This window comes from Equus quagga, chromosome 1 (genome assembly GCF_021613505.1).
Source record: "Equus quagga isolate Etosha38 chromosome 1, UCLA_HA_Equagga_1.0, whole genome shotgun sequence".
Taxonomy (NCBI): domain Eukaryota; kingdom Metazoa; phylum Chordata; class Mammalia; order Perissodactyla; family Equidae; genus Equus; species Equus quagga.
The window spans coordinates 102,743,055-102,761,092 of record NC_060267.1 but is presented as its reverse complement, the minus strand read 5'-3'; the positions used below and the strand labels follow the sequence as shown (position 1 = coordinate 102,761,092).

Sequence of the window (18,038 nt, the reverse complement as noted above, 5' to 3'; positions counted from 1 at the left end):
GCCGAAGGCCAGCACTTGTGCAGGACACAAAGCAAATAGCTCCCCAGAACTGGGCTGAGGTTTTGTCTCTATACATCTTGTGGTACTCAGCACAGCGCAGGGTATGGAATAGGTAATGGCTGATGATCCTTTTTTTTTTTTTTTTGAGGTATAATGTACATATAACATATTAGTTTCAGATGTACAATATAATGACTTGATATTTGTATATATTGCAAAATGATCACAATTAATGTCACTATACATAGTTACAATTTTTTTCTTGTGATGAGAACTTTTAACATCTACTCTGTAAGCAACTTTCAAATATACAATACAGTATTATTAACTATAGTCACCACGCTGTACATTACATCCTCAGGACGTTTATTTTATAACTGGAATTTTGTACCTGTCGACCCCTTTCACCCATTTCACCCACTCCCAACCCCCGGCAACCACCAATCTGTTCTCTATACCTATGAACTTGGTTTTCCATGTGTGTGTGTGCGTGAGTGTGTGTGCTTAAAGTTCCACATATAAGTGAGATTATACGGCATTTGTCTTTCTCTGTCTGACTTATATCACTTAGCATAAGGCCCTCAAGGTCCATCCATATTGTCGCAAATGAAAAATTTCTTTTTTATGGCTAAATAATATTCCGTGTGTGTGTATTATATACACCATAATTTCTTTATCCATTCATCTACTGATGAACACTGTATGTCTCGACTACTGTAAACAACACTGCAATGAACATGGGGGTGCAGATATCTTTTTGAGTTAGTGTTTTTTTCTTTGGATAAATACCCAAAAGTAGAAATGCTGGATCACGCGGTAGTTCTACTTTTAATTTTTGGAGGAACTTCCACAGTTTTCTATAGTGGCTGCATCAATTTATGTTCCCAACAGTGCACAAGGGTTCCCTTTTCTTCACATCCTCCCCAACACTTTTATTTCTTATCTTTTTGATAGTAGCCATTCTACTAGGTATAAGGTGATACCTCACGGTGCTTTTGATTTGCATTTGAAAATGCCCCAGATTTCCCACAGATTTGACCACGCTGCACACCCTCCGGATGGATGTCCCCCCTGATTCCAAGTCTCCACTCTGTCGTGGATCTTTTCACATCCTCCAAGTCTCCCGAATATTCCTTTAATCTCTAGCTCTCAGGAACTTTGACGCCAATTAATGTAGAACTGCAGTCGAGGTGGGATAGGAGGCGTTAAAGACTCCGCCGCCTCAGCCATTGCGCCCCTTGGTCAGGAGCTAAAGAACTATGGACGGCAGTCGTTCCATCCACACGCCGGGGCGGGGAGTAGGGCGTTGGCGTCAACGCGTTGCACAAACTACCGGGACGTCAAAACGTCCGCAAACCAACCAGCCGCACCCGCTGGTTCTTACGCGCCTGCGTGGAGGCCGCGGGCCGCCCTGCGCCGTCTGAATCCGCCCCGCCTGAGGGCGCCCTCGAAGATTCGGCGCTCGAGGGCCTCTGTCAGCCTGCCTTCCGGTTGCGGCGCCGCCGCAGGCGCGCCTGCCGAGTGCCGAGCAGCCGATGGAGATGGCGGCGGCTGTGTGAGGGACCGTGGAGGCCCAGCGCCCGGCCGCAGGGCTGGAGAGGCCTGCGTGCCCGCGGGAGCCCGGCCGGGTACAGAGGGCAGGCCCGGGCCGCGCTGAGGGGCGGGGGCGCGGCTCCCCTCAGGGACAGAGGCGGGCGGGCCGCGCGGGTGTGGGATGCGTGAGGTTGTGGTGGGTGTGACGTGCGCGGTGGGAGAGGGGGCTTTCGGGCTGTGCGTTTCACTTGTGTGTGCTTGCGATGCTGGGCTCTGTGCGGTTGTGAGGTTACGCGGGGCGTGAACAGTTGTGTTTGGTTGTGCGGCGGAGCCGGGGGTGGGTGGTGGTCTCCGCGGGGTTGTCCTTGGTCCTCTGGTTGTGTGAGGTTGGGGCGTTTGGGTTCTGACTTGTGTGGAGTTTTTGTACTGTTTTGCGTGGCGTCTGTGCGATGTGTGGAGTTGTCATGTCTGCTCTGTGGGTGTTTCCTGTTGTGTGGCTGTGCGCCGTGCGCACAGTCGAGTTGAGTTCTGGGGAGGGGGTTGTGTGCGGTCGCGAGGCGGGGATGAGTGGGCTGTGGGATGTGCAGTCTGTGCGGCGTGGGGCCGGGGCCCTTCCTGCTGGACGTATAGTTGCAGGATATGTAGATTTTATTATTTTTTACGTTGTTTAGGGTGCGAGGGCTTGGTGGTTTGTGGTCGATTTCTTTGGTTTGTGGTTTATGTTTGGTTAGACGATTTTAGAATTAATGAATATTCCTGGAGCTTTGTTTTGTTTCCTCGTGGTTTGCGCCAGGCACTGTGCTAGACCCTGGGGATGTGGTGGCGAAGACAGGCATAGTCTCTGCCTCACGGCGCTTAGTCTTCTCTGTTTAGTCCCTTTGTGCACTTGTGATTATAAATTGAGGCGAGTGCTGTGAAGGAGAAGTGCAGGGGCTGTCCCGTGGGAGAATGCCTCAGGGAAGAGGCACTTCCTGAAGCAGTGAGGTTGGGTTGAGATGTGAAGGGGGCGTGTGTGTTTGATGTGTAGTTGTTAGGGGCCAGTGCCTGGCAAGGAAGGGGGTGGTCAGAGTCGGGCTCAGTTGAACCCCTGGCTGGGGAGGGAACTGGAGCTGCTGTTTCAGTGATCTGGAAAAGGGGCTGAGATCTGCATGTATACAGTCGTTGGGCTTCTTAGCTAGAGGGAAAGAACAGGGACCTGGTGTTTCATTTGTGCGTTTTCTGGGTCACTGCCACCCTTCAGCCTTGAGGACCAGGCAGTGCCTCCTCAGTGGCCCTCTAGGCAGGGCCATCCACAGCTAAGGTCAGACATTCCTCTTCACTCTCTGCTGTGGTTTGTGGCCTCAGGTTCTTGGGGAGAAATTTCTCTGCTTTTGTGGAAGGGTTTTGTCTGGATTCTCCTCTGGCCAGGAGTCTTTCTGAGGTGACATTGCAAGTGACTTTGTCATGGCCTGTTAAAAGTAACAGTGCAACTTATTAAGCCCCGAATTGTTTAAGCACTGAATCCTTTTATTTTGGAAGCAGCGAGAACATTAGGTTTGCTGCTTGACTGTCGTAAACTGTCATTTATGAAATCTAGTAAGTTCATTGGGGAGAAAGTGCTCTACAAACATGAGACACAAAATAGATTTTTCTTTTTGACCCCTAGGTTTCAAGTGCTCCTCCTTAGACTGAGGTTGGGATTTTGGTTCTGTTTGCTTTTGTTTGTATTTTGGGGCAGACACTATCTCTTTTTCATTGGTGCAAGGTGCAAGGGCTCAATATATGTGGTTGAATAAATGATGAAGGTAAAGAGAGTCAAATAAAAACTTTTGCTTGTTGATAAGTACTTCAGACATTTCCCTAGTGGCTAAAGTGGCGTACAGATTATGGCGTTGGACCATTTGGAATGAATGTTAGAGGATTGCCTTGGTGTTGTGTTTGCTGTTGAAGTTGAATTTTCCTTCCTTGTCTTCAAGAGTCTGTGCTTCCCATTTCATTGAGTTGCCATTGTCCAGTGTCATATTGTAGAGCGAGATGAGAACATCTTAGAAGGTTTTGTGTTTTGGTCTAAGGATTTGAGAAAGCAGTTTGTGTTCTTAAACTTGCACTGAACAAACATTAAGTACCCTTGTTGAATTGTGAAAAGAACAAAGAAAATTCTTAATTGCTGCTGATTTGCCTGAATTGGCTTTTTCTTCCATTGTTTCCTTTCTCAGGGCTTCTACTCCAAGGAGGAAGCCTCATCCAGGGCCATGATGCCACTACCCCATCATCTGTGTGCTGCTTGGTTAAGCTAATGCTGCGGGAGCCCTGGTCCCTTGTGGAGGAATCACGCTGACTCTTGGCATGAGGCCGCTGCCTTGCAGTGGCTGAGAGTGACTGCCATGGCTTCTCTGGATGACCCAGGGGAAGTGAGGGAGGGCTTCCTCTGCCCTTTGTGCCTGAAGGACCTGCAGTCTTTCTATCAGCTTCAGTCACATTATGAGGAAGAGCACTCCGGGGAAGACCGTGATGTCAAAGGGCAAATTAAAAGTAAGAGGCGAGGATTTTTTGCTTATCCCATTCTGTCAATGGGAGTTCTAACTCATGGGATAGTTGTCATCAGTTTCCATGTTGCCACCAGAACATGATAACCAGTAATAAATAATAATAGTAGTGAACATAGCTAGTGCTTACCATGTGTCAGGCATTGTTCAGACTCTTCCCGTATATTAACTTCATTTCATCCCCACAGTACCTGTGACTGTGAGCCCCATTTTACTGATGAGGGTTCCAGACATGGAGAGATTAGATAACTTACCTGAAGTCACACAGTGAGGCAGAGCCTGGCTTTGAACCTTGTAAATGTAATTACTCTGCTCTGTTGTTTCTTGCTAGACTGTTTGAATTATCGAACTGCTAGCCAAGGAGGGTTTTGGAGTGGAATTCCTCTCCTTTGCTCTGAAAGTGGAGGCACATTGTGCACCCATTTACCTGTCATAAAGTCAAGCCTTCCTGCCGTCCATCCTTCCTCAACTATGCCTTGTCCTCTGCAACCCAGGAAAAGGAAGGTCATAGTTGAAAAGCAAAGAGAAACGACCCAAAAAGTTAAAACTTGGTTTTTGAGCTTCCAAGGGCTCAGGTCCTGGAGGATTATAGAAAGAATTTTTCAAAGTAATTTGACTATTCATAGTGTTCATTTCCGGGACTTCAGATTTTTTTTTTTTTAAGATTTTATTTTTTCCTTTTTCTCCCCAAAGCCCCCCAGTACACAGTTGTATATTCTTTGTTGTGGGTCCTTCTAGTTGTGGCATGTGGGACGCTGCTTCAGCATGGTGTGACGAGCAGTGCCATGTCCACGCCCAGGATTCGAACCAGCGAAACACTGGGCCGCCTGCAGCGGAGCGCGCGAACTTAACCACTCGGCCACGGGGCCATCCCCCCGGGACTTCAGATTTTAACTCCTAAATACTATGCCGCTGCTCTGAAACTCACTTTCCTGATGGTTATCTGACCAGCTTCAGTGAGATTAAAAAGGTCTGGATGCTGTATTCGCAGTTCTCTTTGGGGTGGGGGAGAAAGGAATGATCTTGTATTCCTAAGTGCACTGTGGCCTTCCCGCATGTGAGTCACATGAACCCTAGAACCGGATGGTCTCACTCTGTGTCTCACTTTTCAGTTCAGAAAAAAGAGGTATTGAAAGCATTAACATTTATAACTTCTGTCCAAATACGTGTTTGACAAAGTCAAACATTTTCAAAATCCTGATGGCTATGATGGATGAGGTGGCTTCTGGCTGAAGAGGCTGGAGCAGAGCCATAACTATTAGGAGGGAAAAAAAAAAAAACCCTTTGTGCTTTATAGTTTTCAGAGTTCTCTCACATACATTATTATTTCTTTCTTTCTTTTTTTTTTTTTTTAAGATTGGCACCTGGGCTAACAACTGTTGCCAATCTTTTTTTTTTTTCCTGCTTTATTTCCCCAAACCCCCCCGTACACAGTTGTATATCTTAGTTGCAGGTCCTTCTAGTTGTGGGATACGGGATGCCGCCTCAACGTGGCCTGATGAGTGGTGCCATGTCCGTGCCCAGGATCCGAACCCTGGGCCACCACAGCGGAGCGCGCGAACTTAACCACTCGGCCACAGAGCCGGCCCCACATTATTATTTCATTTGACTCACCCAGAAACCTTGCAGGAGGGAAGGTGGTTGGTCTCACTTTACAGAGAAAAAGTCAGGTTCAGAGATGTTTAGTGACTTATCCAAAGTCACACAGGAATTGGCAGAACTAGGCCTTGAGCCCGGGTGTTCTATCACCTCTGAGTCTAGTGCTGCTCTTTCTACATGGCATCATTGATAATATGAGACCCTGTCTTCCAATCACAGCATGCACTGCAGCTGGAAAACAAGCAAACTGATTAAGTTTCCTTGGGAAACTGAAGGGTCTCCGTGATTTTCAGGGAGCGTCTAGTCTCAGTGTCAGCTGAACTGAGTTATATGCCACGATATCAGTAAGACTTTCATGCCAGTGGGTACAGAGTTTAGAGAGTGTCCTCAGATTCCTGTGATGACCTTTTTATTAGAGGGAAAATGTTTTATTAGAGGGAAAATTAGAGGAAATATATTTATGGAATAATAGATTTGGGAATCTATTTCAGGAATGCCAGAGTGAAAATTTTGTTCCTGTGAAAGAAACTTGAAAGGATTCTTTTGTTTTTTCCATCTCTACCTCAGAAGAACTAAGAGATTGAGTTAAGCATTCCTTTAGTACTCGATGATCATTTCTTTAGTTGAGAAGGAATTCTTGCTTGTGTTGCAGTTTTCTGTGTTTCAGAATCAGGAAAGTAAAGTTTTAAAGATTAATATCAAAGATTTTTGAAAAGTCTTAAAAAGCAGATCACCTCTTCATTTGATCTTTTGATTCTCAGAAATTTTATGATATTGCTAGTTTAGGCAAGTGAAATGTTAAAGCCAAAAGAGCAAAGTGGACTTGGTATCAGGTTTTGGAAGTAGTTTAAAAAAGAAAATAGAGACTCTTGTATTTTGAGATTTCCCTCAGCTCTTCACGGGTATTCTTCATGGATTCATTTATGGTGTTTGTTCTACTTTTCAAGGTCTTGTCCAGAAGGCTAAAAAAGCGAAGAACAGACTGTTGAAACGAGAAGGAGATGACCGAGCAGAATCAGGGACCCAAGGATATGAGTCTTTCAGCTACGGAGGGGTCGATCCGTACATGTGGGAACCCCAGGAACTTGGTGAGAAATTCTGTTCGTTCGTTCAGCAAATGTTTATTGAGCATCTATATGTTCTAGGTAATGTTTTAAAAGTTGGCTTAGGAGGCATCAGTAAATAAGAATGGTCTAAGCTTCTTGTGGACCTTATTTCCTAGTAGGGGCAGAGAATGGACTGAGCATCTGCTTTGTATTAGGCACTGCATTAAACGCTTTGCATGAGTGCTCTCATTTAATCCTCACGGCACTCCATCGGGACCTGCCCATGGTCACATAGCTGGGAGACTGCAGAACGGGAGTAGGAGTCCAGGTGTCTGACCTCAGCCCAGGCACAGACTCCACTGGTGGGGCTGTCTGCTCTCATGTAGGATGTTACCTGCCTACTGAGAGGCACTGATTTGTGCAACTTAATTTTCTGAAACATGTAATTATGGTATCATCTACTTACTTTCAAAATAATCATCTTTTTGGGGTGATGAAAATGTTCTAAAATTTATTTTGGTGCATAACTCTGTGAATATACTAAAAACTATTCAATTTGTATGCTTTAACTGGTGGATTCTGTGTATGTGAATAATGTCTCAATAAAGCTGTTACCAAAAATGTCATGCCACGTGGAGTTGAACTAGCTAGTCTTAATATCCTTTAATTGTTGAATGATCACAGTCATTAATGTAATATAGTATTTTTTGTCCATCCAGTGGATAAATAATGATTCCTTTGTAGTGCTTTCTTATACTTTCATGTTCATTATCTTGCTCAGCTTTCACAAAAGCCCGTGTGAGGTAGAGTGGATAGTGATGTTCATTCCGTTTATAGATGAGGAAGCAGGCTCTGAGAAGAGAAGTGATATGTATCCAGGTCATCTATCATATTCTTCTAGTGCCACCACAGAATGGCTCTTTTTGGATGAGGAAAGTTCTGGAACTGTACTGTCCAATGTGATAGCCACTACCTATATGTGGCTATTTAAATTTAAGTAAAACTCACTTCCTCAGCCACACGCTAGCCGCGTTTCAAGTGCTGTATCTCCACATGTGGCTAGTGGCTACCATTTTGGAGAGTGGAAACATTTTCATCAGGGAGGAGAAAAATGGCTTTAAAAATAATACTATACACATATAATTATGAGTTATGTATGAAAGCCAATTAGAAACATGAAGGAGAAATTTCGGGCATGTGAATTCTTACTAGCTTTTTTGATAGCTTATTTCATGATTGCCAATGTTAAATTATCAGGGTGATTTTCTGATTTACTTGCCTGTTTCAACAACTGAAGGAAGTCAAATCGTGGAAGGTTAAGTGAATGGAAAATTTTAGAAGTTGATATTTGTTATCACCCCTAAGAATTCAAAACTAAAATTTAATTAGATGTTAGAGTATGGTTAGGGAAAAAAAGATGCATGGATAGTTAAGAGTGTGCATGTGAGAAGCTCAGATATGGTACAGTGTATAAGTGAATAGGCCGTCACTGGGAGGAGGAAGGGAACTGAGTGCTGGCAGGGGGAGAGGGCAGGGCTGGTTCTTTGAAAGAGGTGAGATCGAGCAGGGCATATTTCAGATACTCTGAGACAACAGGCTGCTCGGTTCCATTTGTGTGAGGAGGTTTGTCCTAGGTCTTGGCTGCTGGACTGAGGAAGGTATCAGTTTAACTAGCTCCCGTAAGGGCATCTATTAGCATTTACATATTTTGGTTATTTTGAGGATTGTTTTTGTTCTGATGAAAAACCATATTGTACCAACTTTGGGAAGTACAGAAAAACATGAACGAGTTTTCAAAATCATCCGTAATGTTACCGCCCTTTATATTTAACGAAAATTCATGTGCCAGGCAATGTTCTAAGGACTTTATAAACTTTAACTTATTTAATCCTCCTAACAGCTCTGTGGAGTAGGTACTATTGTTATCCCCATTTTGTAGATGAGTACTCCAAATTACAGAGAGGTTAAGGAACTTGCCCAAGGTCACACAGTAGAGAATTGAAACTTGAGCACAGGCTGGCTCCAGAGTCCAAGCTCTTATCCACTGTACTCTGAGGTCTCTCATATTGTGCTTTGTGGCCTCCAGAGTCACCAAAATTAACATTTTAGCAAATTTCCTTCCATTTGCTTTCCTGTTTTTTTGAATTCTTAGTAAGGCTCTAAAATCCTAGAGTTTTTACTTACTTTTGAAATTCATTGCAGATAAACAGCAAGGTAGAGAGGCTCCCTCAGAGAAATGACAAGTCACTTATCTCCCCACCTCCTCCTCTCCTTCTAGGTGCTGTGAGAAGCCATCTTTCTGACTTCAAAAAACACCGAGCTGCCAGAATTGACCACTATGTTGTTGAAGTCAATAAATTAATAATCAGGTTAGAGAAGGTAAATTTTGTTGTTTTAAAACACTTATTTTCTGCAAATATAAATTTTTTTGGGGGGGAAATTACATTTCTGCAGCTTGTGTTATGTATGTTGTATATATCTGTTTGGTTTTTTTTGAGGAAGATTAGCCCTGAGCTAACTGCTGCCAATCCTCCTCTTTTTTGCTGAGGAAGACTGGCCCTGAGCTAACATCCGTGCCCATCTTCCTCTACTTTTATATTTGGGATGCCTACTACAGCATGGTGTGCCAAGTGGTGCCATGTCCCCACCCGGGATCTGAACCGGCAAACCCCGGGCCGCTGAAGCAGAACGAGTGAACTTAACTGCTGCACCACCGGGCTGGCCCCTGTCGTATATATCTGATGCTGGCAGAGAAACACCCCACCTAGAGAGATGCAGAGGACATGGTGGACAGTTCTAGCCTGGACTGATTTTGCTGAAAGGAGTAGCCCAGGTTGACAGACTTGCCACATATCCAGCTTCCCTTTTCCTTCCTAGGAAGCCCGCTTGGCTGCTGGAAAGCCTTTCTGCCTTCAGATTCTTTCCTCTTTTGTGTGTCCCAGGCAATCACACAAAGGGGCATAGTGTGTGATATCATTTGGTGGCAGACAGAAGCTGGTGACTAGATCCATGAGGAGTACTCGCCAGTGCCAGTGTGCAGTGTAGGAACATCTTGACTGGGCTTTGTTTTCTGTGGTGTGGATACCAGGATCACTCTGTTTTACTCTGACTCTAGAAGTGCTTGTTGTGTACAAGCTGGATTGTGTGGTGGGCATGGTAGCAACCACAGGTACAGTTCTTTATGTCTACTTTATAGGGCAGAAATACATGGCCAGTTTCATTGCCCAGGAAGACTATGGAGAATTGGGAGTTCCCCATTGCTTTCCCTGGCCGTCCCCACCGCATCCTTGCTTACTCTTGGTTATTGCTTAAATGGGTAACTAACAATAAAGAGACTGAAAGTGGGTCATGAGAAGGGAGGTGCCTTCTAGATGCAAAGCTAATACTCTGTCTCCCATGTGAAATTGCTTTTGTGACTTTGTGGGGTTGGAGATCACAGATGAGACTTGAGAAATGCAGATATGCTGATTCCCGCTTGATGCCTGTGCAAAGTGTATATACCTCACCTGATTAATTCCATTGGGCACTGTTTTCTCCTTGTCAGCTCACTGCATTTGACAGAGCAAATACCGAGTCTGCTAAGATCCGAGGTAACTCTAGAACTTTACTCACATTCATTCTATTTATCTTTCTGCCTGACCAAATCCTTTTTTTAAATGACTTGCTTTTTTGTTTGTTTGTCTTTTGTTTTGTTCTTTCTAAAGCAATAGAAAAGTCCGTGGTGCCTTGGGTCAACGACCAGGATGTCCCTTTCTGTCCAGACTGTGGGAATAAGTTCAACATCCGTAACCGCCGCCACCACTGCCGCCTCTGTGGGTCTATTATGTGCAAGAAGTGTATGGAGCTCATTAGCCTTCCCTTGGCAAGTAGGTAACACGGAGGCAGGGCCCTGGACCCTCATTTCCTCTTGAGACTAGCTTGTTTGCTAATCACCCCTGGGTGATTTTTTGAACCTTTTTGTTTAAATTAATTGCCCATGGGATCTTCATTCACTCGTTGAGTCATGAAGCTACTACAGGCTAGGCACTGTGCTAGGGGCCAGGGATACAATGGTCTATAACAGTGATTGGCAAACTTTTTTCATAAAGGATCAAATAGTAAATACTTTAGGCTTTGTGGGTTAAGTATGATCTCTGTGACCTTTCTGCTTTTTTAAAAAAACCTTTGAAAAATGTAAAAACCATACTTAGCTTGAGGGCCATATAAAAAAAGGCTGGACTTGGCTTGCAGGTCATTGTTTCCCCACCTCTAGTCTATTATAAGGCATCAGTCATTCTCCCAGGGGTTCCAGCATCTAGCAGGGGATACAGACTCACAAACAACTCATTGCTTTATAAAGAGATGTATACAATGAGAGAAGTTGTGTCAGGTAGCCAGGAGAGCTGACCAAATCTTTGTCAGCTCTGCTTGGAAGTGGCAAGTGAGGCTTTGAGAGGAGACTATAGGAGAGAGTATTGAAAAATGGGCAGTAGGCTAGTCCTTTCCTTTGAGATAAAAGTCACAAACGGCTCACTGCCATATAGAACAGATAGTAATGTCATAATATGAGAGAAACGGTGTGCTGTGGAGACTGGGCGAGAGGGAGAGCGTGGATGCTCAGGATCGAGAGGTGACGTTCAAGAAGAGCGTTGAAAGATGACTAGGCTTGCAGGGATGGGGCAGGAGGGCATCCTGGGTAGAGTGACGAGCAGGAGCAAAGGCGTGGAATGTGGAAAGGCCCCGGGGAAGGTTAGTAGATGAGCAGACAGACTAGTTGGGGGAGTGTGGAGGGCATGTTTGAGAATTGTGGGAAAGAGGCTACAAAGTAGGTGTAACCCGATCGTCTGGAACTTTGAATCTCAGCTGGCTAAAAGTTGCTAAAGACGATTTCATGGGCTTTTGGTCAGTTCTGGGATGTTTGGGTTGATTTTGCAACCCTGGAGAGTTCTGCTGACTCTACACGTGCTGTTGGCTACAGTGCGTCTGGATAACGTGGGGCAGAAGCAGATGCTTCCTCTGTCTAGCTCTGATGTCATTGGGCACATGTTACTCTGATGCTTTCCCTTTCTCTCTGAGACAGACTCCCTGTCTCACCTGGGACTTCAGAAACTATGTTTTTGGGATACTATTCACCTTTCTTCTCTTGGACTAACTAATCAGCATTTACTGGGCAGCTGCTGTGGGGGAGCCCTGTTGGATATGTAGGGGTGCAAGTATGAGTAAGACATAGCTTCTACCCTTGAAGAGTCACAGATTCATAGGGCAGCTCTGGGGTGTACATAGAACTGTTATACAGGGAGAGAAGTGGAAAGTGCTCCAAGAGGGGCAGTGTGGTAGGAACTGATCAGAAGGGCAGATCCAGGAATAGGGGAGAGCTTCCTAGAGGATGTGCCATTTGAGTTGAGCTTGGGAAGGGGTAGGAGTCAGGCATTTGGGAGTGGGGGAAGGCTGTCAAGACAGTCCAGAGAGAAAGTGGGTTGCATCTGAGGCACAGCAAGTGAAGGAGGGCAGTAGGTTAGCGGTGGGCCTCAGAGCCTCAAAGGCAGACCACCCTAGGCAGTCTGACTTTTTCCTGGCTGTTGGTGGGAGTCCATCCCATTGCAGAGCTTGACCACAGGAAGGCAGAGCTTCTTGCCCATAGGGAGAGCTTGCTTTTGCCGGCATCAGCACCTGCTGTTACCCCCCATCAGCTCTTACTCCCCTGCTGTCGTAGGAGGTGGGTGATTGGAGGCTGTGGGCTCGCTGCTGCCTGTCTTGTGTTGTGCTTTACAGACAAGCTCACCAGTGCCAGCAAGGATTCTTTGAGCACCCACACCAGCCCCAGCCAGTCACCCAACAGTGTTCATGGCTCCCGCCGGGGCAGCATCAGCAGCATGAGCAGTGTGAGCTCTGTCCTGGACGAGAAAGATGACGACCGGATCCGCTGCTGTACACACTGCAAGGACACGTTGCTCAAGAGAGAGCAGCAGATTGACGAGAAGGAACACACCCCTGACATTGTGAAGCTCTATGAGGTGACTCATTGTGTCCAGTCTTGGGTCTCACTTGCGAGGAAGATTTGGCTGTTCATTATGTACAAGCCTGCACATTTTGGAGAATGCTTTGGGAATTTGTTCCTCTGAATCATTTTTAGTTTCTGCTAAAGGGCTATGGTATAATTTCCCAGCTAGGGCCCTGGGAGAGTCACAGAGTCATCCTGGGTGTGTTGCAACAAACTTATTTCTTCACCCTCCTTGCCCACTTGAAGGCAGGAGGTTGGAGGCTTTGGTGGCTCAGAGGCAAGGGGAGGAAGGATGCTTGCCATGCAGCGTGAACAGGTTCTGTGAGATCTCGTGGTGAACCATGGGCCAGAAGAGTCCTGGGAGACTCACTTGGGAGTTTCAGACTTTACAAGTTTGAGAAACTGCCCACAGGCATAGAGCTTCCCCTTTCAAGTCCGTTTAAAGGCCTCCACTCTCATTACCACCAGTGACCACAGAACATCTTTAGTAGATGCACACTGTGAGAGGAACATAGTATAGTGCTAGAATATGAGATTTGGAGTCAGACTGGGAGTGAGACTGTCTCGGCCTCCTATTGGCCAGGTGAGACCTGCAAGCTGAGAAGGATTAGCCAGGAAGGGATTGGGCAGGGAGATGGTAGGAGATGGGGAGGAGGAGGAGATCAGCCCGGGCAGCTCATGCAAAACTCTGAACACAGGAGGAGTGTATTTTTGTTTGATCACTGAATGGTCACTGTTAGTGGTCCTGTAGGTCATAATGGCTGTGTTTCTGAGATCACCATTAAAATACTCAGGCTACTAGAAATGGTGTTAATTGAACCCTGTGCTGAGGTGCACATGTAGCCATTATCTATCCTTTATGTGGAGTCCCTGACCAGATAACTCATTTTTGTAAAGAGGCACCTTGCTTTTTGCTTCCTTTTTTGAAGTAAGCCCTGGCATTGCCTTGTGCTGCTGTCTTGTATCATCTGTCAGAGAAAGAATGTCACAACTAGTTCCTTTTCTCTGCCTTGGTAAACTCGTTGGCTTGTGTCCTGAAAGGCCTTGCTCCTCTCAAAAACATCCAGTCAAAAGTTCCACCCTCACCTTCTTTCCTTCCTACAGGATTTTCTGCTTGTAAAGTGGGTCTGTAAATCAGGAAATTGATAACAACAATAAAAACAAAAGACTCTCTGCATTTTTCCATTTTAGAAACTGCACATTTTAAATATGTCTCTGCTGATGTAGCATAACTTCTGGGTAGGCTTTTCTGTACCTTGAGAGAATCACTCACCTCTTCTTTTTTGTACTTAGAAATTACGACTTTGCATGGAGAAAGTTGACCAAAAAGCTCCTGAATACATCAGGATGGCAGCATCATTAAAGTAAGCTATTCTTTTCCATTTTTCTAGTTCAGTGGTGACTGTTTTCTGGCATTTTAGGTCAATTATTTAGTAGCTGAAAATGAAATCTTAACTGGCTGTGCTTCTCTTCTGTGACCAGCTATAATGGGGGTGAGCAAGGGCAGCAGGCCTCCTGCTCATGCCTGGGGAGATGCCACTTCAGGGCAGCAGTGAGGTATCGGGGCTTAGAGTAGGGGTTGGCAAACTTTGGCCTATGGGCCAAATCTAGGCTGCCATCTGTTTCTTTTTTTTAATTAAGATAGAATTCACACACCATAAAATTTACCCTTTTAAAGTGGTTTTTAGTATATTCACAACATTGTACAACCATCACCACTGTCTTAATTCTACAACATTTTCATCATTCTAATAAGAAACCCCATACGCATTAGCAGTCACTGCTCATTCTCCCTCTCCCTGGCAACCACTAGTCTACTTTCTATCTGTGGATTTGCCTGTTTTGGACATTTTGTATAAATGGGATCATAAATAAATGATCTTTTGTCTATTTTCTTTCACATAGTGTAGTGTTTTCAAGATTCATCTGTGGGGGCTGGCCCAGTGGTGTGGCAGTTAAGTGTGCATGTTCCACTTCGGTGGCCCGGTGTTCACCAGTTCGGATCCCGGGTGTGGACATGGCACCGCTTGGCACACCATGCTGTGGTAGGCGTCCCACATATAAAAAAAAGTAGAGGAAGATGGGCAAGGATGTTAGCTCAGGGCCATCTTCCTCAGTGAAAAGAGGAGGATTGGCAGCACTTAGCTCAGGACTAATCATCTTCTTCAGAAAAGATTTATCTGTATTGTAGCATATATCCTTTTCTATGAGTACATTGTATGCACAGACCACATTTTGTTTACACATTAGTCTGTTGATGAATATTAGTCCATTGGGTTTTCCTCTTTTGGCTATTATAATGTTTCGATGAATGTTCATGTATAAATTGTTTTGTGGACATATATTTTTATTTCTTGTGGGTATCCACCTAGAACTGGAGTTCTTGGGTCTTATGATAACTCTGTTTAACTTTTTGAGGAATTGCCAGAGTGTTTTTCTAAAATGACTACACCACTTTACATTCCCACCAGTAATGTGTGAAGGTTTCAATTTCTTCACATCCTCACTAACACTTATTATTGCTGCTTGTTTTTTGTTTTTTGGGTTTTTTTTTTTTTTTTTGGTGAGGAAGATTGGCCCTGAGCTAACATCTGTGCCAGACTTCTGCACTTTTTATGTGGGACCCTGCCACAGCATGGCTTGATGAGTGGTGTGTAGGTCTGTGCCTGGGATCCCAACCTGCGAACCCTGGGCTGCTGAAGCAGAGTGCATGAACTTAACCGCTATGCCACTGGGCTGGCCCTGCTGCTTGTTTTTATAAATAAAATTTTGTTGGACCACAGCCATACCCATTTGTTTGATTACTCTTTCTGGCTGCTTTTGCACTACAGCAGCAGAGTTAAACAGTTGGCGACAGAGACTGGCCTGCAAAGCTGAAAATATTTACTATCTGGCCCTTTACAGAAAAAATTTGCTGACTCTTTCTTAAGAGCATTGCTGCTTCTGAAAGTTAGTGATATGAGCTAGAATTTGAGGTGTTACTACTAGAATCAGATCCCAGCAGTTTTTTCCAAAGTTGCAGGAAAAAATTAATTATGGTATCCAGTATTCTCAATTTGAGGATCCTCTGTCTTTGTCTTAGGCCTGTGTTGCTCACCTGCCACCTTTGTCGTGATGCATGTAGATTTAGATGTGCCTTGTTTAGAACAAACCTGCATTTTTATTTGGACATTTACTGCGGCAATATTGTATAGAGGTCGCAAAAAACAAAGGTGTATGTTTGGCTTTTCCTGCACGATTTCCAGTATAAGTCTCACATGCAAAGAAAATGGACTTTTTTGTTTGTATAGTCCTTAAGGAGTCTCCTGACTTTTGAGCCTGTAAATGTCTGACTTACAAAATATGAATGGCTAAACCCAGTTGATTTGTGGCAAAACACCCCTTCCCCTGTATCTCTTTCTGCCTCTACTGTTGCTTTGGGCCTCTTCTTCCATTCTCTGTTCTTTCCTCCAATGTTTCCCAGCCAACAGGGAAAAAGAGGTGGAAGGGAATAGAAAAGAGTTAGGGAAACTCTTGCAGGCTCTGCCCTATTTCGCCCACTTCTAACAGCTAGATGTGTGCAGCCCCTGGCTGCAGACAAAGGAAGGGGAAGAAACCCTATTTCTCAAGCCCTCTCAGTCACCACTGCCCAGGGCCCCTCCCTCCTTATATTTGCACGTCCTAGACACCAGTCTTCCTCTGTCCATTCCTCAGCCTAAAGCACTGGTTCTAAAGAACAGCAGGAAAGGGCACATCTTCTTCTCTACCTGTGGTTCACTGAGCACTAATTTCAATCACTGGAACACACTGCCCTCCCTGTGAGTAGCTTGGGGAAAGCACTCCAAGTGACTCTCATATATACCTCCCCAAATGGAGAGTCCTCGGCTTGGAGCAGGTAGCTGTCTCATGCTCCTTTCCTCTGTGGAACTTACTGGAGTCAGCACCCCCTCCTCCCTCCCCTGCCCATTGGTTTGAAATTAGAGCAGGAGGGGCCCAGCCCCGTGGCCGAGTGGTTAAGTTTGTGCGCTCCGCTTCGGCAGCCCAGGGTTTCACCGGTTCAGATCCTGGGCGTGGACATGGCACTGCTCATCGGGCCATGCTGAGGTGGCGTCCCACATAGCACAACTAGAAGGACCTGTAACTGGAACATACAACTATGTACTGGTAAGCTTTGGGGACAAGAAGAAGAGGAAGAGGAGGAAGAAGAGGAGGATGAGAAAGAGGAAGAAGAAAGAAAGATTGGCAAGAGATGTTAGCTCAGGTGCCAATCTTTGGAAAAAAAAGGAAATTCAAGCTGTTAGCCAAGGGGCTCCTCTCCCTGAGTCCTGTTGTTTTTTTGCTTTGTGCCTCAGACACAACTGTGGGTTAATGGACTTCCCTGGCCAGCTGGGGAACTACTATTGCTGAGCACATTTCCAGATGTCTAACTCCTGCTCCTTCAAAGACCAGTTCTAAAGGACTTTAAAGATATTTCACTCCCTCACTCATTCATTCAACGGATATTTATTGAGCACTGCTTATGTGCCAAGCACTATTCTAGGTGCTGGGGCTATTGCAATCTACAGTGAAGACAGTGTGTGCCTCTCAGGTAGCTTCATTTTCATGGGAGCACAGAGCATAACCAAGTGAACAAATAATGAACAAGATAACTGCAGATGTGATAGGTGCTCTGAGGGAAATACAATTGGATGACGTGATTGAGACCAGGAGAAGTGATTTCAGATTTGGGCCAACCTTGTTATTTTCCACATGTCTTGGAGATATCAAGACAAGGCACAAATCTCAATTCTAGTCTGCTGTGCTTTTTGCAAACTGTGCAGTAAGAGATGAACAGCCTTAGTGAATCCTCAGATTACAGCCCACACCAATATTTTTCCAGCCAGGACTTTTTTATGGATGGTAAGATAGGTGAACGCAGCAATCCTTTCTGCTTATTTAGCTTGAATTGCTGCTCCCTCAGAAAGGGGCCATTGGTGAGGCTGGATTAATAGCTGTGAGATCTTCTTAAATGTTTCTCTTCTCAGTAAACATTGGTTAAGCTTGGCCCGTGTGCAGTTACTGAGGATATAAAAATGGAAAGCCGTAAGCACTGCACCTTGAATTCAGCAGTCTAGTGGGGGTGACAGACTTGTAAATGAACTATTCCAACATCACATAATAACTGCTGTTGTTCCCTGAAACCAGAGTCAAGCCACCCCTGGCCATCCCTATGTCCTCTGCTCCACCCTGGCCTTCCCTGTGTCCTCTGCTCCACCCTGGCCTTCCCTGTGTCCTCTGCTCCACCCTGGCCTTCCCTGTGTCCTCTGCTCCACCCTGGCCTTCCGTGTGTCCTCTGCTCCACCCTGGCCTTCCCTGTGTCCTCTGCTCCACCCTGGC

The 18,038-nt window shown here is 45.3% G+C and overlaps 1 protein-coding gene across 1 annotated transcript in view; it reads left to right on the top strand.

The window, feature by feature from the left end:
• Window positions 1-1,484: 1,484 nt before the first annotated feature.
• Window positions 1,485-18,038, top strand: part of RBSN (rabenosyn, RAB effector) — a 24,315-nt gene continuing 7,761 nt past the window's right edge. The window contains exons 1-8 of the mRNA XM_046669715.1: window positions 1,485-1,628; window positions 3,729-4,044; window positions 6,605-6,745; window positions 8,982-9,082; window positions 10,248-10,293; window positions 10,408-10,569; window positions 12,455-12,696; window positions 13,977-14,047. Of these exons, the coding sequence (XP_046525671.1) occupies window positions 3,897-4,044; window positions 6,605-6,745; window positions 8,982-9,082; window positions 10,248-10,293; window positions 10,408-10,569; window positions 12,455-12,696; window positions 13,977-14,047 (911 nt within the window). The 5' untranslated portion in view covers window positions 1,485-1,628; window positions 3,729-3,896. The remainder of the gene's footprint in view (window positions 1,629-3,728; window positions 4,045-6,604; window positions 6,746-8,981; window positions 9,083-10,247; window positions 10,294-10,407; window positions 10,570-12,454; window positions 12,697-13,976; window positions 14,048-18,038) is intronic.